Source organism: Rhinolophus ferrumequinum, chromosome 10 (genome assembly GCF_004115265.2).
Source record: "Rhinolophus ferrumequinum isolate MPI-CBG mRhiFer1 chromosome 10, mRhiFer1_v1.p, whole genome shotgun sequence".
Taxonomy (NCBI): domain Eukaryota; kingdom Metazoa; phylum Chordata; class Mammalia; order Chiroptera; family Rhinolophidae; genus Rhinolophus; species Rhinolophus ferrumequinum.
This window is the reverse complement of record NC_046293.1, coordinates 39,823,350-39,846,220: the sequence shown is the minus strand read 5'-3', so window position 1 is coordinate 39,846,220 and position 22,871 is coordinate 39,823,350. Positions and strand designations below refer to the sequence as shown.

The 22,871-nt window shown below is 39.3% G+C and overlaps 1 protein-coding gene across 3 annotated transcripts in view; it reads left to right on the top strand.

Annotated features, from left to right (window-relative positions):
* Window positions 1–22,871, top strand: part of TMTC1 (transmembrane O-mannosyltransferase targeting cadherins 1) — a 232,797-nt gene that overhangs the window by 119,578 nt on the left and 90,348 nt on the right. For all 3 annotated transcript variants that reach the window (XM_033116672.1, XM_033116673.1, XM_033116674.1), the window contains one exon: window positions 5,500–5,689. In XM_033116672.1, coding sequence (XP_032972563.1) covers window positions 5,500–5,689 — 190 coding nt within the window. The remainder of the gene's footprint in view (window positions 1–5,499; window positions 5,690–22,871) is intronic.

The following is a 22,871-nucleotide window of genomic DNA, read 5'->3' as shown; positions in this document are numbered from 1 at the left end:
TGTAGGAAGTAGCTCTCTTTGGCTGGTCCTGGGGAAGGTGAAAGGCAGGAGAAGATGTGAATGGTGATATAAGCAGGTGATGCCTGGAAAGGGCTTTTCATTACTGCTCAGCCACAGTGAGACTGTGGAGACCCTTTTGAAGCATCAGTGGTAATTCAGGAGCTGAAAATAGGGGACATCCTAGGCAGGGGCAGGACAGATCACTGAAACTAGTGGGTAGAGGAAGAGTCAGGGCAGGGTGGGGTGCGCCACTGTGGTGGCAAAGGTGGTTTACATCAAGGCTGGCATATTGACAGTTTAGCCAATGCCCTTCCCTACAGGATGCAATGTGGGTATAGTCAACCCAATGTCCTATATAATGAAATAATGAAGCATCTTTTGGTGAATGAAAAAGAAGGATCCTTTGAGCAGCAACAGTTTTATATAAAACAAGCAAGTGCTGTGTCGTTCTGCTTGCAGTATGTGATTTTTCCATATGTACCTATTATAGACATCTTTCTAGGACAAGGAAAGATTTTAGGCTTACCTTATTTCTTAGCCAAAAAGATTTTTTTTCAAAGGCAAAGGACAAAATCTATGTATATTTTTGCACTTAAAGCATACGAATTTTTCTTTTCTTTCTTTTCTTTTTCTTTCTATCTTCCTTTCTTTCTCTTTCTTTCTTTTTTCTTTCTTTTTTTTTTTTTTGATAAGAATGAAGATTTAAAGAGCCACCTGCTTTCATTAGGTGCTATTTGATGCTTGCCAATTCCCCCACAGCCTCTTCTTTCCTTTCCCTTTCATGTATTTCCTGGTTTATCAATGAAAATACATGACTAAATTGTTTAAGCTGAATTCCTGGCTTCCTGTATATTCCATTTTGTTGACAAGATATTCTAGAAGCTTTCCTGTTAGCAGAATTCATGGTAGAAAATTAGTAAATAGTTCATTTTGGTTTTGCTCCTGCTTTAAAAAAAAAAAGAGAGAACCCAGCAGGGCAGAGCTATTCAACATATTTCATTTCTGAAACTTTAGCAGAAATAAATAAGATGATGAGTTTGAAATGTAATTCATAGTCAATGAGTTAAAAAGAAACACTTTAGTTGCTGATTACAGCTCGCTCGACTAGCCCCCTAAAATGCAATTAGCTTTTGGCGTGATTCCAAGTGGCTTCTTTAAGTTGCAAAACTTTTCCAATGCTGTTTCAGTATTTCAAGTAGTTTTTAAGCAACATTAACCTGAATTCGTATGCACTAGAAGTTAGGTGATATCTCTGGGTTTCTGTGGATAATTCATATGCATTAGAAGGGGTAAATTAATAGTCTTGGGGTAAGTTAATAGTCTCGAACTTCCTAGTGTTCTAGGAAGGGAAGTTGCTTTCAGTCTGTGGTTTACTTTACTTTTTTAACCTATTTGGGTTACAATCTGTATTAAAAGTCACAATGAGCATTTAAAAAAAAATACCTCAATAATTACATTGAGATTGTAACTTTTAAAAAATATGATTTTTTATATTTGCTTTTTGTCAGCATAGTATAGCAAGTCTAGAAAATATGAGAAACTGAGAACAACTTGCCTGGCAAGAATAAAATGTAAACTTAACATTAACATAAAAATTTCTGCATAGTGTTTGCTGTTGTTCCATGGTTAAGAGGCAGCAAGACATAAGAAACTGTTCCCATTGCAATGCTGTTGCCTTTTCCAATATTTTCCCCTAAAACAAATTTTTATTATATGCAGTATCAAATATGTACAAAAGTAGAGAAAATGGCATAAAGACCCTCTCCATGCTTATTATCCAGTTTCCACAACTCATGGCCAATCTTGTTTCTTTCATATCCTCACATACTTCTTCCCCTTTGTTTCCAGTCCATCATTTTGAAGCAAATCCCAGACATCATCTCATTTCATTTGCATATATTATAGAATATATTTCTAAAAGACAAAGACCTTTAAAAATATAACCACAATACTATTATCATACTTTAAAAGTTAACATTGATTCTCTAATATGATATATTCAATCAGTGTTTCCATTTTTCTCTGTCTCATAAGTAGTTGTTTTTAATAGCTGTTTGTCTGAATTAGCATCTAAACAAAATCTGCCAGTTGTTTGCTATGTCTCTAAGTCTCTTTTAATGCATGCGTACCTTTTTCCTTTTGCCACCTTCCCTGCCTCCGTTCCCCGCCCACCCCCCCATTATTTGTTGAAGAAACTGCCATCATTTGTTCTTTGGGATTTGCAACATCCTGGATTTTGCACATTGCATCCCTGTGGTGTCATTTAGCATGTTCCAGTGTTTTCTGTTTGATGTAAACTGGTAATAAAGAGCTTGAGCAGATTCAAGTTTATTTATGTATTTATTTATTTATTTGACAAGACTCCTTCATAGGTGGTGGTGTGTACATCCATCAGGAGGACATCTGACTGTTAGTTTCCCTTTCTGTAATGTTAAAATTGATTAGTAAGTTCTAGGCACCTGATTTAGCCTGATCCATCGATTATAAAGTAGTGCAGCTTTTCACGTAATAATTTTTGCAGCCATATGTAATCATTGCTTATAACTATTATATCAAGAAGTAGAGACCCTCTTTCTTAAAGTAGTTTTTAAGACCTGGAGTGTAATTGAGAGACAAAGCTGCATGATATTCAGAAGAATGCTAAGTTTGATGGTTCAGCATTCTTCTTTAAAGCTAAGTCACAGAGAATCTTGCTGAGCTTAAAAAATGTAAGAAAGAAAAGAAAAGAAAAAAGTCGGTAGCTTTAGCTTAGAAGCTCTGTGAGAAAAAGAAACCCAAAGTGACCCAATCAGGTTGGCGTTCTCCTGAGGCAATCCTTCGGCCCAAGGCTAAAAGAGATATGGAAATTTTTTTGTTTTCAGTTTTGTTAAATAACAAAACTTGGATTTCATCAAAATTTCAGTGTGTACTGTATTTCCCCGAAAGTAAGACCTCCCTGGAAAATAAGCCCTAGTATGATTTTTCAGGATGACATCCCCTGAACATAAGCCCTAATGTGTCTTTTGGAGCAAAAATTAGCATAAGACCCAGTCTTATTTTCGGGGAAACACGGTACTATACCACCGGTACATTAACATTTTACGGTACTATACCACCGGTACATTAACATTTTATTAAAAACAACAACAGAGAGCAGAGGGTTGAGAAACACCATTGAAATATCTCGACTCCTTCAACCCATTTCTCTGTTCAGGTTTGAGAGTTGGGACAATGACTAATCCCCATCACTGAGCCTCACCTGATCCCTATTAATGGTTTTCCCCTGCCAACCTTGGAGGGTTAGGAGGAAAGGGAAGGAGATCAGTTGGGAAGGTCTGGGAAGGATGTTCCAAACCAGTAGCTACTTGCTGAGAGGAATTCAAGGTGATTTGACTCATCACACTGGAAGGTAACTTACAAATTCTCTCATGTAAGCTCTTTGCCAATCCAAGGACCCTCCCAAAGAATCTGACAAATGGGTGAGGATTTTTTAAAATCACATTCTGCACTCTTATGGTGCTCATCTCCTTCTGCCTCTGTAATTCTGTGCATCTTATTTTCCCCGTTGGTTTGTACATTCCTTGAGGACAAGGAGTGTATCTAATTATTCTGTTTAACCCCACATAGGACGTCCAAGATAAACACAGCTGGACATTGTGAAAGCAGTGAAAATTGATTTTATTCAGGAACTGCTGACAGCAGGGGAAAGAGCTGAGCACCCTTCTGATTTGAGCAGAGGTGATTGGGCATTTTTAAAGGAGAATGAGAGAGGGGGTTAAGCTGGGGCTCGACAGAGTCAGAGAAGTGACAAAAGACAAAGGGTTGGTCAGTGTAAATGTGATTAGGCTGGCTAAGTCTGCCGGTTGACAGTATTTGAAGTTAGGATTCTATCCTCCCACAGAGACTGGAAGACAGCCCCTGTGTGGTTACATTTTAATGCAGTGGCTCTCAGGTCCTTTTGAAAGACATTTCTGATTTGTAAGAGATACAGATTCACAATTGTAAGCCCTATGAAGTAAACACTCTAAGAAAGGGAGGTCAGGGGCCTGTCATCAGGTAGTAGCTAGAACAAACGGTAAATTCTCCAGGCAAGGATGAGCTTTCTCCAGGCATGTTAATGGTGGGGGTGGAGGAGTGCGGCGGGGTGGGGGTGGGGGGAGGCGGGAACTGGTGTCATCCTAGGATATGGCCTTATGCTTCTGGGAGCCAGCCATGCTAGAGTTTGGTCGTCTCCTAGTGCAGAGGTTTGGATGGAGTTGGTCACGTGCTGAGAGTTCTGAAATTCTCCAGGGTCATGAATTTGTGTTGACTGAACAAATTTTAATGTTCAATTTTTTTACTCCGAAAGGGAGGGTCAGTTAGAATGCTTTCCATTTTACCTTAGTGCCTAGACACAGCCAGGAAACAGGATATTATTTTCCTTATTTTCATCATTTTCCTTCCTTGGGACCAGCAGTCTATTTCTATTAGCAAGGACAACGCCTTCTCTCTTTTTTTTTTTTTTTTAAGATTTTATTGGGGTAGGGGAACAGGACTTTATTGTGAAACAGGGTGTACTTCCAGGCCTGTTTTCCAAGTCAACTTGTTGTCCTTTCAGTCTTAGTTATGTCGGGCGCAGCTCAGCTCCAGGTCCAGTTGCCGTTGCTAGTTGCAGGGGGCACAGCCCACCATCCCTTGAGGGAGTCGAGGAATCGAACTGGCAACCTTGTGGTTGAGAGCCCATGCTCCAACCAACTGAGCCATCCGGGAGGCAGCTCAGCTCAAGGTGCCGTGTTCAATCTTAGTTGCAGGGGGCGGAGCCCACCATCCCTTGGGGGACTCGAGGAATTGAACTGGCAACCTTGTGGTTGAGAGCCCACTGGCCCATGTGGGAATCGAACCGGCAGCCTTCGGAGTTAGGAGCATGGAGCTCTAACCGCCTGAGCCACCAGGCCGGCCCTGTAATTGCCTTCTCTTGAAGGCTAGTCCCTTCAGTTATGAATAAGAGACTTTATCTCCCTACCCCAGATATTTTGATTTTTTTGAAATAATTCAATATGGGTAAATCTGCTATAAAATGTTAATCAGTCTGTTATAAAAATGAATAAATACTTTCATATCTACTACAGGATTCAGAGCAATATTAAAAAGGAACAATTCAGATATATCTCACCCAGGAAATCATACCCAACAATGCAGTATTTCTATCACATGAGTATACTTTCGTCACACTTGTCCTTCATAGCATTTATCTCGGATTATAATGCATTTATTTGTAGGATAATTTTTAAGTATATGTCATGAAAACTAGTTCTTGTTGAAAGGCCAGCATATACCACAATGACTAGAACCTATTAGATATATTCCAAAATGATCAATGTAATGAGTGAAGGAATGACTGATGTTCCATATTACCTTGTCTTTTTCTGTAAGATAATGTTGGCAGTATAAAAATGCTATTGAATACAAACATAGCGAATGACTGCTTACGAAATGTCATGGACTTGAGTTATGTTTCAGCGGTTCTTCTTCTCTTTGTAGATTCCTCACCTATTCCTACCTCTTGGCCTTCAACGTGTGGCTTCTGCTTGCACCTGTCACCCTGTGCTATGACTGGCAGGTCGGCAGTATTCCCCTGGTAGAGACCATATGGGACGTGCGGAACTTAGCCACCATCCTTCTGGCAGTTGTGATGACCTTACTGAGCCTTCATTGTTTAGCAGCCTTCAAGGTAATTTTCTTAAAATTAAAATGAACTCTGCCTTTGAAGAGAGATACTCTGTACTCAATATTGCTTTTTGTTTCCCATCAGGGGTCTGGGTCTAAATTGAATCTATGCTTTTGTCTAAAAAAACTTGATGTATTTCATATTTTCCTAGTAGGTAGTGTATAGTTTAAAGACCTTAGTGGGATTAACAGACCATGGTCACCTTCATTATATGATTTTCTTTTACTGTTTCTACCAAAACCCTATAGAAATTGGATCTGAAATTTAATGTTTGCAACCAAGAAATTTTTTTCCTGCTGTGGTTGGCTAATTCTTGAAGTAATTTGTCTGATTTCATGTAATGATAAATGAGATAATGATAATGTATTCATAAGTGCTTAAAATATGGTTAAAATTCTATTTCCACTATGACCGCCTGCCTCAGTTAGTTGGGTGAGTCTCACTTCAAAAAAAAAAAAAAAGGTATGAAACTGGAAAAATCATCGCATGCAACCATTTCAAAAATGATCAAAGAACTTGAAACTGTTTTCTTATAAAAAACAGCTACTGCAGTGTGTGAGATGCTTCCTGCCTGAGGGTAGTCCCTTCCCCATCCCCCACACCCCCACCTGTCTGGTGTTAAAAACCCACAGGTTTACTAGCTAGAGGTGGCTGGTTTGGTTTGGGAGGATATCAAAGCAGCTAGAAATTTAAGGGGGAGATTTTGGAAGCAGAAAGCACTAGAAGGGCTGAGATCAAATGATCTCCACACATTCGTGGCTGATTGCTAAACAGCGTGTGTGCACATGGTACTCCCTGGGGAGCACAAGCAAAACTGAACACTTGGGGAGACTTGCTTATTTGCTGCAAATTTACATGAAGTCTTGATTCCATGCACAGTTTGGCTGGCGGAGTGTAGAAGTTCCACTGACTTGAATTGTGCGTATAGCCTCTGTTGAAATCGTTGGCTGATCACACAGCTATGCGGGCACAAGAGAGATTCCCCCAGAGATCCAAGTAAAAGGGAAAAAAAAAGGAGAAAAAATTTCAGCTCTCTACAGAGAAACAGGTTTTTCAGTTTGAGTCCAGGCAAGTTTATCAGATAATGAAACGGGAAAACCAGCAAATTTCAAAAGAACAATATAGGATAAAGAGTCATCACAATGTATGACATACAATACTAAGTTTTTAATCAGATTACTGGACATAAAAAGAAACAGGAGAGCATGACCCAAACTCAGGGGGAAAATAGTTGATAGAAAATGGAATAGAGTCGAGATTCTGGATCTAAACTCACCTTTATATGATCAATTGACTTTTGACAAAGTTACTGAGCTAATTCAATGGGGAAAGGATAGTCTCTAAAAAAAAGCTACTGAAATAGTGGAATATCTGTAAGGAAAATATGTGAATGTTAACCCTTATCTCAAACTGTACACTTAGAAATTAATTCTAAGTGGATCATGGTCCTAAACAAAAGAATTAAGTAACACCAAAAATTCTAAGAGAAACTATTTGTGAATTTGTTTTAAGCAAAGGTAACACATGAAGTGCAAACTACCAAAAAGTTGATAAATTAGACATCAGAATTGAAAATTTTGCTCATCAAAAGATACTGTTAATTAAATCAGAGGCCAGCCACAAATTGGAAAAAAAAATATTTGCAAAATATATATCTACAAAGAGCTTGCATCTGGGATAAAAATCTCTTAAAACTCAATAATAAGACAACTCTTTAGAAATGGGCAAAATACTCAAATAGACACTTTACAAAAGAAAATATACAAAGATTAATAACACATGAAAAAGATACTCAGCATCATCAATCCTTAGAGAAATTCAAATTAAAATCACAAAGTGATATCACAGCCACTAGAATGAAAAAAAATGAGCAAAGCATTCCAGCTATGGTGATAGTAAGATTTAGCTCTTCTGTGGTGGCTTTCATCCTGAGAATTCTTTGCAAACATTAACTAAAGCCTTTGGCAATACTTGGAGGCCATTGCACTTTCTACATTTTCTTCTTTCAGAGTTTGGAAACGGGGGGTTGGTGTCTAGCTCATTTTTTCATTGCTTGGCCTGTCTGTTCTTGATCTGTTTCTACACTAGATGGGAGATACCGTGTTTCTCCGAAAATAAGACCTAGCCAGACCATCCACTCTAATGCGTCTTTTGGAGCAAAAATTTACATAAGACCCGGTCTTATATAAGATCCGGTATTATATATATTACATTATATTATATTATACTCACTATTATATTATATTATATTATACTATATTATACCTGCTATTATATTACATTATATTATACCCTGTCTCCTATTATATTAAAATAAGACCGGGTCTTATATTAATTGCTCCAAAAGACGCATTAGAGCTGATGGTCTGGCTAGGTCTTATTTTTGGAGAAACACGATAGGAATCAGGTATTAAAAGTCAGATAGGTACTCCTACCAGTTAGTAACCTCTCCAAATGGGGATAATCCTATTTTTTCTATGTGATGATAGTTACTAAGGACGTGATCTTAAGGCCTCTGACTCCAGGACAATAAAAAGTAGGATTAAACTTTTATGAAAATAGAGTGCCTGCTTTATAGACATCTTCTGTGCTAAAAAGAAATAATGGATGAAAGATTTGTAATAATGTCAGCAAAATAAACACAATTCTGTCCATCTAGGATATTTCCAAATGATATGTTACTGCTTCGAGAAGTATTGGATTGAAATTGTTTTATAATCCCTGGCTATGTCCTTAAATGTTGAGATAGTGAGGCCATACACTACATTACCAAGAAAAAAAAACAACTATTGAATAAACAAGCGTACACATTGAGTCCAGGGAATCATGGAAATATTTCTTTTATTTTCACCTTTGATTGATTTTCAGTCATATAAAAGCCACCCTGGTTTGTATCCAGGGGAGAGTATATTCTCTTTAGCCTCGCTACTTCTTCCTCTTTAATTCTCCTAATACTGATTGAGCATCTATCTACTCGTCGCTGGGATTAGAGCAGTGACAAAATGAAGGTCTTATATGCGTGGAGCTTACACTTAAAATATGTTGTTATATGCCAAGTGTTAATATGGGTTTTGAAGATGTCTGGTCTCACAAATGAAGTGACATTAGAACAGAGACATGAAGGCAGTGAAGGAGTGAGCCCTGAGGCTATTGGGGGAAGAGCACTTCAAGTAGAAGGAAAGCAAGTCTCAAAGCCCTGAATCAGGAAAGTACGGGAGTGTTCACAAAACAGCAGGGAAGCTGCCATGGCTGGAGCAGAGTGGACCAAGGGTAGAGCCAAAAGAAATGATGTCAAAGAGTTAATTAGAGAGAGAGAGAGAGAGAGAGGATTAAGCCTTGATCTTTTAAACCTCTGCCTACTTTCACTCTCCTGCTAGGATTCTTCTACTCGGCCTCTGGTTATGTTGACACTCAGGTGGTTTTGTATGGTTTTCTTATTGGTAAGACCAGGCCATGGAAGGGAAAGAGCCTGAAGAAAGAAGTCAGGGTCTCTAAAGAACTTAGATCCTTCTCTATGTGTTGGTGGAGGGTAGGAGGTGGGGATTGAAGGATAGGGGCAGCTTAGAGTCGATAAGGATCTATAAGACATACGAATCTTTCTTTTGCTAATATTAACTCTATGTTTTGGGAGGCATGATATGGTCATATATACTCGCGGTCTTTGTTTCTTCTCCAATTTACCAAAATCTTCTTCTGTCATCCTTCCGTGTTATCAACCAGAGCTCCAGAGGAGGGGCTCCTCATCTACCCTGCTACAATTGTTTACCCTTATGTGACTCTTTAATTACTATTTCAATAAGTGACTTTACAAAGCTACAAATTAACACGTCATAAATAAAACAGCAGGTGTGTTATTTCCCAGCCCTCGACCCCACTCAATCCTACCATCCGTACCACAGGCCTCCTTTGAACATTTGTTCTTATATTTTTTTACGCTTACTGAAAACAAAAACAAATTCTTTCTTTACAGAAGTAAGTTAAGTTAGATGCCATTACACACTGCAGCCTCTTCCAGGCCACTTGTATTATGCGTCCAGTTGGAGTATCCCTGGACATAAGCAACTCAAAGGGTAGATGTTTGACTTTTGTCAAGCTCTCGTCCACGACTGAGTGGGAGAACTAGGATACAGCATCTAAGAGTTTTCTTTCTCTAGAAATTGCTGTAGGATTAATTCAGATTAATTCTGGTTTGTCCTGTTTTCATGGCAAAAGAAATTTAAGACCTCAAGGAGTAGTTTATTATTTATCATAAAAGAGCACGCTTGGCATCCTTGAGAATTTAAATGTAGAATTTGTCTTATTTTTTTGTCTTATTTTTGTGTGCCTCCACTTCATCTCCTCCTTCTGGTCATACCCTTTATTCACTAAGAATATATCTGAGTGTATACCGTGTTTCCCCGAAAATAAGACCTAGCCGGACAATCAGCTCTAGTGTGTCTTTTGGAGCAAAAATTAATGTAAGACCCGGTCTTACTTTACTATAAGACAGGGTCTTATCTAATGCGTCCAAAAGACGCATTAGAGTTGATTGTCTGACTAGGTCTTATTTTCGGGGAAACACAGTAATGTATAATGTAGAGAACAATCTAGAAATTCGTTATTGGATCGAATTCTTTTTACCATGAATTTTAAAGTGAATTGATTTTTTTCTTACTCTTTGTGATGAGGATAATCTCTCTGTTGGAATGTATGTACAATAGAGATAAATAGTATTGAAGCCATGAAGTCTGATTACTCCATTCTCTTCCATGAATAGGGAATGTTTTTACACCTGGAAAACCATAGGCTGAAGATGTTCTCAGATTTTTCTTTATGACTCTTACAGAGACTGTGTGTCAGACAGGAAGTAGCCAGCCTAATGAGGATTGTTTAGAGGAGTTAATACAATCAGTCCTACTCTTTATAATTACCTTTCTCTCATGTCTTCTAATGTGATTTTCCTGCATTACATAGGAAAAACCACTAAATTATATAGAAGAATTAATTTATTTGTTATTGATTCTCTATTATGTTCGCACAGTGAATGTAAAAAGGCATTTTTATAGCTTTTATCATCTTGTGGCATGCTTGTGAAAGTAACACTTGAGGGGAAAGGAGGGCGGTTAACGGTAACTTTCCTAATACTGACCTCAACGATGAGATGTCTTTTGAGAATGAATGTCAGGGGAGGTGCCCTTACCCAAATATGGGTCTTTCAGGGTCGCTGTTTTTCTTTTTATTTATTTATTTATTTTTAGGGGAAGTCACAATTTTGTCCCAATCTATCTATCTATTCACAGTCTTCCACATCATACCCTTGAAACCAACACAAATCATAGGCCATATCGCTGGGCCCTGGAAAAACTAATCAAATTCTCAGGTCTGCCTGGGGACAGCTCTGCAGCCTGAGCACTGGAGGTGACCACCAGTGACAAACCTGGTGGAAGTAGAGAGGTCGGATGGGGTGGAACCAATGCATCTCCTCACAGGGGAGATGCCTTCATCCGGGATTCTCCCTTCATGCTTGTCCCAGCCTTGCCTTGATTTACCTCCAGCTAGTCCAAATCATAACCCCATCAACATACTGAGTAAAAGGGCAGCTATTTGGTGGACAGACAGAGATTGTCAGCTGTAGACCTCTTGCATTAAAATCCCCACACATCTCAACAAGGAGGTAAGAAATAAGAGCCACTATTGGAAAGTGATTGTTTGGTCATAGGCTTTCTTACCTGATTCCAAAAAGGACTTGGAATAGCTTATGCAGGTAAATACAGTACAGTGGGATAGACCAAGAGATAGGAAAGCTTCTGTCTCTGCCTCTGCCTCTCCTCCTTCTCCTTCCTCTTCTCTCTCTTCTTCTTTTTTGCAGGGCTTTAATGGTCATACAGTCTCTCACTACTCTTCAGCTTTGCCATTGTAGCATAAATTAGCCGACCCCTAGTATAGAACACTGAACTATCACAGACCCATCCAGCTGAACTGAACATGCTTTCAGATTTCTGGAAATTATTGTGCATTTTGTTTAGCCAGATATTAGGTTAAGTTATTATGGTGGCATCCTGATTACTGTGGAATAACTCTTTTAAATTCCAGAATAGCCATTATAAAACCTGGTAAAATAAGCATGTTGTTTTAATATACCGAGTGGTAAAATAAAATTGAACTTGAGGAATAAAAATTGTCTTTAATGGTGAATGCTCTGTGCCAAGGTGGTTTTGTTTTGTTTTGTTTTGTTTTTTTCTTTCTGGCCTATATTTCTCTTTTCAGTTCTCATTCTCTGCACACTCCAGGTACTCCATCCTTTTTCTAACTTCAATTCATGAAAATCTTCCTCATACTATTAGGTTGGTGCAAAAATAATTGCGGTTTTTGAAATTATGTTTAACCTTTTAAACCGCAATTACTTTTGCACCAACCTAATATTATAGATCCAATTTTTCAAGCCCATTTACAACCCCCCAGTTTGTCCTACTTTGGGACCACTGCAGTTACTGATGGAAGTGGTCCTAATGATACCCTGACGTTCACCTGTGCACGACCACGAGTGCCGTTGTCTGTGACGTCTCTCTGTTTCAGAGCTGGCCAGACCACAGACCGAGACTCTTATCCCTGCACTCTGCTGGCTTCTCCACCCGCCACCTCTTTCCCAGTCGTGATCATGTCCTGCTGCTTGGGTCACAGTTTTTCAGCCAGTAGCTGTAGTCAACTTTGGCCCTTCAGACATGCGCTAAAGCTGAGAGTTTTTCTGCTGATAGTTTTGAAATGAGCTGACCGCTTCATCAGAGGCAGTGTGGGAAAACAGAGACGTTGGATTTGCACCGCCGAGTAAAATGGAACACATGAAAGGATTCATTATGATTGCCTTTTCCCACATACGTTGATGTCATTGTTTTGCTGTATGGATACAAATTGTGGCTTAGGTTCTATCCCCCTAATGTCATGTGGTTGTCCTCTTTAAATACTCAAGCACAGACCTCAAGTCGGGGCCAGCCCCGTCTGTGTTAGAGGCAGCCCAGCTGTGCACGTGGAGGCGCGCCCCCAGATCAGGAGTCCTGGGGCAGGAGGAGGGGAGGCTGTGGAGTGGGGTGACTAGCCCTGAGCTGAGTCTGAGGCCAGGCTCTGCCTCTGACCCCCTGTGAGCTCACCCCCTTCAGCCTCGCTCCTGCTCACAGCGTCGGGTCGCTGGGAGGCTGACGAGGGCGAGCCCCATGGGACAGGGCACAGCGGCCAGCGTGTGGGAAGCACTGAGACCTGTCAGCTGTCTACAGTCTTTGTTGTCATCGTCTTTGTCACCATCGTCATGACATTGGCACAGCTTAAAGCCAGCAGCACAATAAACGTTCCTGTTTTCATTCTGTAGGAAAAACTAGACTTGAAAAAACATAATTCAGTTGACTGCCTTCTTTGATTCCATATATTTTAATATGTAATCATGCTTTACATGATCAAAAATGTTTGTAATGCTCCTGAAGATTAATCCTGCCCCCACCCCAACCCTCCTTTTATTCCCTATCCTAAGTAACAGATGTTAAATTCTTGACCTAAGAGGTAATGGTAGTAACATATTTTCAAGTTTTTAATGTTGTAGCATAGTTTGGAATAATGGAAGTAGGTACATTCAAATGTAACAGAAGGGCCGAATCCTAACATCAAACTTCTCTGTTAGTTAAAAAATGAATGTTTATCAAGAGAAAGAAAATAGTGGCAAATATCACTGAGTTATTTACAAATGAACATGGAAATTATCACCTAAAACTCCAAACTATAAAAATGTTATAGACATCTTTAAAGGTATTTGAAAGTTTAGCAACACTAGGCAGGATATAAGAAAGGAACCACTTTCTTTTGTTGTTTTTGTACCTAAAACTTGCTGTCATTTCTGGATTTCTCCATCCCACTCAATGGTTAGTATCTGAGCAAAATAGACACCAGAAAAGCAACTTTTTATTCAGTGGCTACCTGGAAGTCAGAGGCCCGTAAGCAGTCTTCCCAAGGCATCCCTTTTTGTCCATTATTAATATGTCACCTGTGAAGCCGTTCTCCTTGGGCGGCATCTGAACCTTACACAAAGCCTTCTTCCTTATGTTCTGTGGAATGTGAAGTTCAGTTGTACCTGGGGCGTTCTGCTTGGCTTTTGATCTAGGCCAGGCAGGAGTTTTCCACATCATTAAATGTTTGTTTTATTCTTTGCAATTACATTTTCACAAGTCACATTCTTTAATACAATGATTTACCTACCCCTCTGATGTTTATACCTTAGTTGGAAGACTCACTGAATTTATTAATGGAAGAATTAGTTGCCTAATGGAAAAAAGGAATTTTCAGACCGTATTTCTTTTTCTTGATTGTATCCTTTATGATTCTCAGCAAGATTTCATAGTCTATATTATTACTTGCTTTTACTCACAGTAATTGCTACTTTTTGAGTGATAATCTTAATTTTTAACTTTTTATTTCTTTTAACTTAATGATTCATATTCTCATAAAGGCAGCTCATTACCACTTAGCCTTACAATACTTCTGATTTTTTTTGAAGTCCTAAATAAGTCAAAAGACAATTTTGTAACCCCTGGGGCCAGTCTGTCTTTACTGTTTCCATTCAGAACATAAAATTTCTGTTTAAAGGAGCACACCTTTTTCCATCTAAAAAAAAGAACAAAAGAAATATGTAATTAGGACTACAAAAGATAAAAGCAGCTAAAACAAGTCCCTATAAACAGTAAGCCAGTTGGAAATTACTTTTTGTATTGGGAAATATAAAGGAGACCTAAGTGATTGATTGCCAGATTCTTTAAGTGGTTTGTTGTATTAGGTTGGTACAAAAGTAATTGCAGTGTTTGCAATTATTTTTAATCGTTTAAACCGCAATTACTTTTGCACCAACCTAAGACAATACCCAATGAGCTTATAAAGGGATGGCAATTGTGATAAATACAACCTGGAGAGAATCAACCCCCTCCCATAAAAACCCCTGAAATTCCTTATTTTTACATATGCTTTGCCTAAAGAGGCAGCAATGGGGTATTAGAAAGAAAACAAGTTTGTACTATGAACTTTAATCTTTCGGTATCTACATTATTACACATCAAAATGTTGATGATAAGGTCTTCAAACTTCTTTTTCACCGGAAATATAAGAGTTGGCTTCTTGTTGTTTCCGGAAATCATTGCCTACTATGAAATGTGTGTTGTGGCTGATTCTTTCATCTCCTGCGAGTTTTTGCTTATTTACCACCTTCCCAATGAAGTCTATCCAGATCATGATGTTCAGCACTGCAATCCACTTCTTACCCACTTTAGATGGCAGACACCCCTTGCTAGGCTTCCTCTCTCTCTCACACAGAGCAGAGGGTATGGGTTTGTGTGTGTGTGTGTGTGTGCGTGTGTGTTTTGCTAACTGATGTCTTCCAAAGAACCTAGAATACTACTGCCTGGAAAATACAAAGGAGATAGAAGTTATCGATTGCTAAATTCTTTAAGTGCTTGCCTATAAGCAACATGCCCAAAGAGACTATGGAGAGATGGCAACAATATGTATTTGTTGAATGAATAAATAATCTGTGACCATGTTATACTAAGAGAACCGTTGCTAAGGATGGGGGAGTTTTCAAGAGTACTCTTGACAAGGCGAGTGACTTGTGGGGAGTGGCCCATATACCCTTGGGACTCCTGTACTTTCTGTGCCTTTCACAGGCAGGAGGGGCCTGATTAGTATGAAGAGTCACAGTTAGCAGCCACATATATAGCTGTGTGATGGAAATAGAATCTGGTCTTAAAAGCTGGCAAAATATTTAGAGACCAGCTGAATAACTTTGTAGGGTATATGCAGTGCAGAATGGTGCACTTGGAGAGGAAAAGCCTAATGGAAAACAGTAAGATAAAATATTAGCTATTTAATTTATTGCCCACTCACTGGTTCCAAACAATATACTGACTATGGAAAATAAACATAAATAAAACCCAGTAGCTGCCTTGAAGAGCTTGGTTTTCTCCACTTCCATTCTGTTCTTCCCACGCCCCACCTCTGGGAGAATTATCCTTCTGAACACAGATATGATCTAAACATGCCTCTGACCTGCCAAGAAACCTTCCTGATGTCAGGACTTACCCTGCCCGGAGCCAGGATGATGCCAGTGGATGGCTTAATGAAGTTCTCTAAATGCATAGTGATTTTCTTTTTTTTTTTTTAACACATGGAAAATTGTGACCAGCTATTCTACATCTATCAGGGGTGAACAACAGAAAATGTGTTTCAACTGTAACAGGAAGGCTGTAACTAAGATGCAGGGACAATTTCCTATTTCTAGACAGCAAGATGATTTTGGGGGGTTATAGAAACTCCCAAGGTGGAAACTTTAAATTCATTCTGCCTGAGCCATTTATACCAGCTCTTCTCAAAACATGTTCTAGCATCACACAGGTCATGAAAGTAAGGTTACTCTAAATAAAGAGTCTGCATTTTAGAAGCACTAGGTTTTAAAAAGTTAAACTTTTTCTTTTTCTTTTTTTGCACTGGAGAATTTCACAAAGCCATTACTGTACTCTAAGCAGCCTTGTGAGTTTCCAAGTGGGGTGCATAGTAAATGGCATTTCTCAAATTTATTTGAATTTGGAACCCTTTTTGTGGGCTTCTTTCAGAATCAGTGTTTTGATACATGCTTTCGAAAGTGTTGACATAGATATATGAGGATGGTGGATAAGAACTTTGAAGTCCATTCTTGCTGCCTTATTTGTACCTTCAGAAACAATAACCACCACCACCACATTAGCAAAATAATTTTCATATTATCATCCCTTCAGCAATACCCTCTTAAAACGCATTCCTTTTAAATCATTTATTTTAGAGTTAGCATTTCCAACCAGTCAACGGCAAGTGCAAGGTACAACTTTGAAACAGACTCATAGAATCATGTTTTCCATTGTATTACGGCTGTAATTAGAAATGTGCAGGTGGGTGTTTGATATCATGACTGTGAGTGCTGAGACTCACAATGGTATGAGGACACTACATGGCCATCCGTAAAATGCTGCAGTTTGAGGGAGTGAATGTCACCTAGAATATCATAGGTATATGAAGTGACAGTTTCCAAAGTTAAAACCAAAGTGACACTGCATATATCTCTCCACATGTAGTTTTCCGTGTGACTGGAGAAAGTTAAAAATTGTATCTTCACCTGCTTAGCTGTTGATTTCAAAAGAAGGCACTTGACAGAGTACTTTGTGTTACCATAGTAGGAAGTGAGCTGTTCTTGCCTCAGAATATAGTTCCTTTCGTGGAAGGTCCCTGTAGGAAAGAAAGCTGGAGGACAGAGAACGGACTTCCTTGAGCTTCATGATTAGCCATTGTGTGACTGTTTGCTAATAAATGGTTGAACTTTTGGCAGAATTTAATCTAAAACTTCCTTTCATTTTTTGTAATCCGTCTGGCTCTAATTTCCAGAGGCCACCCGTTTGTACAAAAGGAACTTGCAACTTTAAATGGCCAAATTGGTCAGTCAGTTTGTGACCCAGGATTCTGGCATTTGGTATTAAAAAGTGATTAATTGGGAAGAACATTTATTAATGTCAGCCTCCCTAGCATTGCCTTGAAAATTCTCTCCATTTCAAGGTAAGCCCAGTCCCTTTTGATTTGGGTGATTCTAGCCAGTGAACTCTAGTTTTCTGCCAATTAAATTTAGGTGCTTGCTGTGACAATGTCTTCATTTGGGGATAATTCAATGCCAAGGCTCATTAGAGAAACACTTTTGCCCTTTGTTTTTCTCTCTAAAACTTGTTTTTTTTAACCTGGTAAGTATTTCCCAAGGGAAAAATGACTCCCAATGAGGAATTATGTGGTCAAATTCTTACTTTTATCTTTATGACAAACCTCATACAGATCATGTTTAGCAGCTTCTCTCTTACATACATTTTATTCAAGTTGTTACTATTTAGTGGAAAGCAGTCCTAATGAAACAATGACAATAGGTATTTAAATGTCTTAACTCAGAAAATTACAAGTATTTGATACTATTTTAAAACTTGGTTCTATCCTTTGCTACATTCATTAGTTCATTCAATTTGCCCTGTTAAGCTGTGGTAGGTAGGCTGTTTGGATACACAGTTAAACTTGAGGGAAAAGCATTATTTAATCAAGTCAGTTGTTTGTAAAAAGAGCTTTTAACAACGTCTAATGAAACAAAATGATCCATCTGACTTTTAACACCCTATGTTCAGAAGCATGAAAGTGGGTCGTATCCAATGAGATGCAACATATTTAGATTATGGAAGATACTTTGATTTTGGATGGGTATATTGACAGATAACAGGAATCCAATCCACTATTAGTAGTTCCTCCAGAAACTCAAGTGTACAAGTAAGTCTCACTTTTTTTAGCTGTTAAGAGAGAAGCTTACTAAATTTCTTTTGTAGATCATAATATTGAAGTAAGCTAAACATTTATTTTCAATTTGTTTGATAAAGTGTGGTGAATTATAGTCTTTAAAAAAGGCTGCTCTAAAATATTTGGATCTTTACTGTGTGGAACTGTGGGATTTTTGTGGCCCCTTCTCTTTATTCATTTTAGATTACAGAGGGAAGAGACTGTCTTCTATGTGAGAATCCCAAGTGAATCATACTTTTAGTGAGTGTGACTCACTGTGAAAAAGTAAAATATCTTGTCTCTTACAAAAATAACTCTATAGTGTCCTGCTTTGGAAGGTTTTTGACAAAGGGGCATCTCCTTAACACAAATATTTGAGCAATTGACTTCTGCCAGGCCTGTATACAGTGGTACCTCGGTTTTCTAATGTAATCCGTTCCAGAAGACCATTCGAGTTCTGAAACGTTTAAAACAGCTGACAGCTAGGCCTCAGGATCTTGCACTCAGCGGAAGCCGCGTGACATGTTCGACTTCCGAGGCATGTTCGAAAACCGAAGCATTTGCTTCCAGGTTTACGATGTTCATAAACCAAAATGTTCGTCAACGGCGACGTTCGAAAACTGAGGTACTACTGTATTTCCATAGGAACAAAACTATGTATGAAAATGCATCTAATTTTCCTCTGCCTCTTTCCTCTTCATCAAAGCTCAATTCACTCAACTTTTCTTGCATGGCTAAATCTATCCTAGTTTCTAATTGAATTCTTACACAGGGAAAAAATTGTTTAATCGTTCCTGCCTCCCTCCCGCACTAAGTCAACTTATTAAGTTGTAGCTCTTGACCTAGAATTCTGTGGCATTACTTGGGTCATCTCCATTTTGTCATCCTGAGCTGGATAAGGTGAATGTGGTATAAGACTTGGGCCCCTAAGCAGTGCTCTCTCTCTCTCTCTCTCTCTCTCTCTCTCTCTCTCTCTCTCTTTCTCTCTTTCTCTCCCCCCCTTCCCCCCGGCCTCTGCTCTGGACAGGGCTCTAGGCACAAGATTGAGCTGCTAATACGTTCTCTCCTTGGTTCTCACAGGCACCCTGTATAGTGCAGCACTTCCCCTCCTCTGGACAAGGCCACCCCTGAATCTAGGGGTGTCTGATAGGTTTCCTGAAACCTTCCCCCAGCTCTTCCTTTCTCCTCAGTCCACCCAGCTAGCTTTGATGTCAACACATATGAACACATATCTCTTAGAGAAACAAGCACCACTGTTTTGATTTTACAGATCCAGCCTCCTGAGTGAATTCATGAGATATGTCTCAAGATTGGTTATCATAGTTTTATACTCCTGAAAGATTTATACATAAACAGTTGGTATTAGAAATGGAAGCTTAGAGCACTAACAAGTTACAACGCATGTGTAGACTGAAATTTAGAAGGCCTCTGTCTCATTTAGCTGTCCACTTAGCTTATTCATTGTGCCTATGCAATCACTAGAATATGAATGTTCTCGTATTTTCCATACTGAAAAGGGCAGTTTCATTATAGTGTTTAATTTCATATATCAAGAATAATCATTATCTGCCTCTCAAGGCTTCTCAAACATAATTTTGACTTACAATTCAATTACTCAGATCAGTCAAATAAATGACTATATTTTACACTATTGTCTCTGGTGGACATGGGTACGTCCTTTCTTTCAGAGGCTGATGGTCAGAATAAGTAGGTGGACCATGTGAAACCACTCATACGAAGAGAATTCTTGACAAGGAACATATATGCTGTGCCATACATCCTGCCGATCCCTGTAGACTGTAAGATACGTGTATCTGCATTTATCTGGCAAAGTGAAACAATGGTGCCCTGTGTCACAGGTCTCGGGGGTGAGATTTTCTAGATTATCGCAGCAATGCTTAGCTTGGCAACGCTGAATCACTGGGTCTTATCTGCTGTCTGTCTTTCTAGGACAAGACCAGAAGACAGCGAAGGGCTGAAATCCACCCCACACCCCCGCACCCCCCTCCTCTGCCCCCACACACTTGACATTAGCTTTGCATTCCAAAGCCACATGGGCTGTGGGAAAAGGACAGGCTTGGAATGAACCAGTTTGAAACCCTTGTTTCTCACTAATTGGATCAACTTAGATAAGTATCTTAAGTCCTCTGAGCCTCAATTTCCTTATCTATAAAACGGGGGATAATTACCTACATTATAGTATTATCGTGAAACTCTAGTGAGACAATTTAAGTCAAAGTGTGGCATTTGGTATAAGTGTAGGAAATACTCGTTTTTCTATATCCTCTGCCATTTGCCACTTTTATTGCCCCTTCTGCAGGTCTCCCTCCCATAGTACCCGTAAAACAATTTATAAGTTGAACACGATTTTAGAAAGAGAACTTGTCTTGTCCTTTCCTTCCATCTCTCTAGGCTTCCTCACTCTTTTATGAATACATACCGTGTTTCTCTGAAAATAAGACTGAGTCTTATGTTAAGTTTTGCTCCAAAAAGACGCATTAGGGCTTATATTCAGGGGATGTCATCCTGAAAAATGCTAGGGCTTATTTTCCAGTTAGGTCTTATTTTCGGGGAAACATGGTAGCTTTCTGGGCTTTTTCCATTTTTGTTTAGAAACACAGAAATCAAGAAAATTCATTTCTCGGACTTCTCTCATGTCTCCATAAAGTCCTGTAATCTTTTTATTTCTAATCAGAAAAATGTTTCTGGAGCAACGTTCTTCTGATTTACTTAATTTTCGTAACTCCTTACTAGTGCTTGATTAAGTGAATGGCATTTTTGTATTAGATTGATATTTTCCAATCATGTCACTTCTAAAAAGACTTTTACATGATTTCTGCTTTTATTTTTCTTTAAACATGTAAAACACACATATGCATAATGTAACATACATTTCCAAATAAAGTTAGGAATTAGTTTGCTCTCAATTAGAGTAAAGCAATCTGAGAGTTTCCCTCTCCCACCTGATTTAACCCTGAGACACACTTGTGTGTTCTTGTGAGATAAGAAGTTCCAATCTCAGGAACTCCTGTTGGCAAGAAGATTCAGACTGTTGGTTGAAAACAAACCAAACAAATAACAAAAAAATGAAGTCCGGAACCAAAGACCAGAAACTGAAAATGTCAGTTTATGAATGCTCTGATTTTAACCTGCCTTAGGCTATCTGTTCATTAGTGCATCTGGCAGTGCTTCTTGGTGAAGAAAGTTTGGCATGAGAAAGAGCTGTGTTTAGATTGGCTCAGAGAAGACATGGGGTGTACAAATCTACTTTTGTCTCTGAGGGGGTATAATTTCTTCATTCATTTCCCTTTTTTAGAATTTTTCTCCCCATGCATTTATAAGTAAATTTTAGAGCACATGAAAGTGAGGAAATGATATCACCGGCTTGAGCCAAGTAAAGTGTGGGTTGGCAGCTATGCTGTTGTGAACTTGAACCTAAGCCATTTTCTGTCCCAGCTCAGTTTGTCCAGTTGGTTTCAGAGGAGGGAGAAAGAAATTGCAAGGGTACCTTTCCATGCTTCCATTTGAGATGTGAATAGTGTTCATGTCACGGGAGGATGTCCTTAAACCTCTTGCAGTCTGGCATTGAGTCCAGGGGGACTAACTCAGGGCCCCAGTTGAATATATAATCACCAAGGAATTTGGCAGCTGTAACAGAGGCTCTAAGAATCAGCTTTCAATTTTTCTTCTTCTCTCTACCCTTAAGACTTCCCCAAAATTCCTCTTGCCTCCTGCACTGCTGCGATGGAGTTTAGATTCTAGATCTTGTTTGAGTCACAAGTAGTCAGTCTGTTGCATTTGATATCACAACAGCAGTAAAATGTCAAAACTTCCTCTTCTCCAGCGATTGATTGATCTCAGTCTCATTTACCAGATGAAAAACTCTCTCAGATTTTATTTGGCTTTACTACTTTGATACAACATTAAAACTTTTCTATAACTGCAATGGCCTTAGAAAGGGTGGTTCGCCCAAGGGCTGAAACAGAATGGGCATACAACAATGTAAGGAAGGGACCACGTCAGGAGTCGGCTGGAGCTGGCTCCTCTTGGCTCTCAAGAGCCAGAGTTGTGCCCCTTCTTTGGAGTTCACCTCTCTGCTTCCATCCCCATACTCGTTCACTCTGAGCTGACTTATCAGTCAGTATCCTGACAGGAAGCACGTGGCACAGCCAATCGGATGATTGAAGAGTTTTAGAGACCATGTACAGTGATGTGGGCGGGGTTAGAGGAACCAACATGCAAAGTGACACCTACGCAATGGCCTGATGGGCCAAAGGAGGGGACTATCACCAGCACCAGGTGAGAACTGTCACTATGGAACGGAGCCCCAGAGAGGAATTGTGCCTGTAGAGAGGCAAACTGAGCACCACCAGACAGAGGTAGAGGAGGGAGGGGCTGTAAAATTCACAAGAAAACACAGACAATAGTGAAGATCAGGTGGACAGCAGAGCAGCCCAGAGGGAATAAGTTCAAGGTACATTTATGCAGAGCTCAGACAATCCTATTGCCCCAAACTAGCCAAGCTCTTTGTGTCCTTCTTCCTCTAGTTTGGCCCTTCTCGTTCTGGTATTGAAAGCATCCTCCTTGGCCTCTGAGTTAGTGGTTTGAGACCAGTTCTCCATCCATTTGATAGAGTCTTTATTATTATCCCTGAGAGTATCTAAGGGCTTTTGCAGAGTCACAGTTCATGCCATTTTAAATAAATCTCAGCCCCCTATTTGCTCAAGTGGAGACTCACTGATGCATTTCCTATGATCAGCAACAGGAATGTTGGGACACAGAAAATTTTCTTAAAATGCACAAAAGCAGCACAGCGAGAGCCCAAGTCCCCAACTTTTGCAGGAAGGAA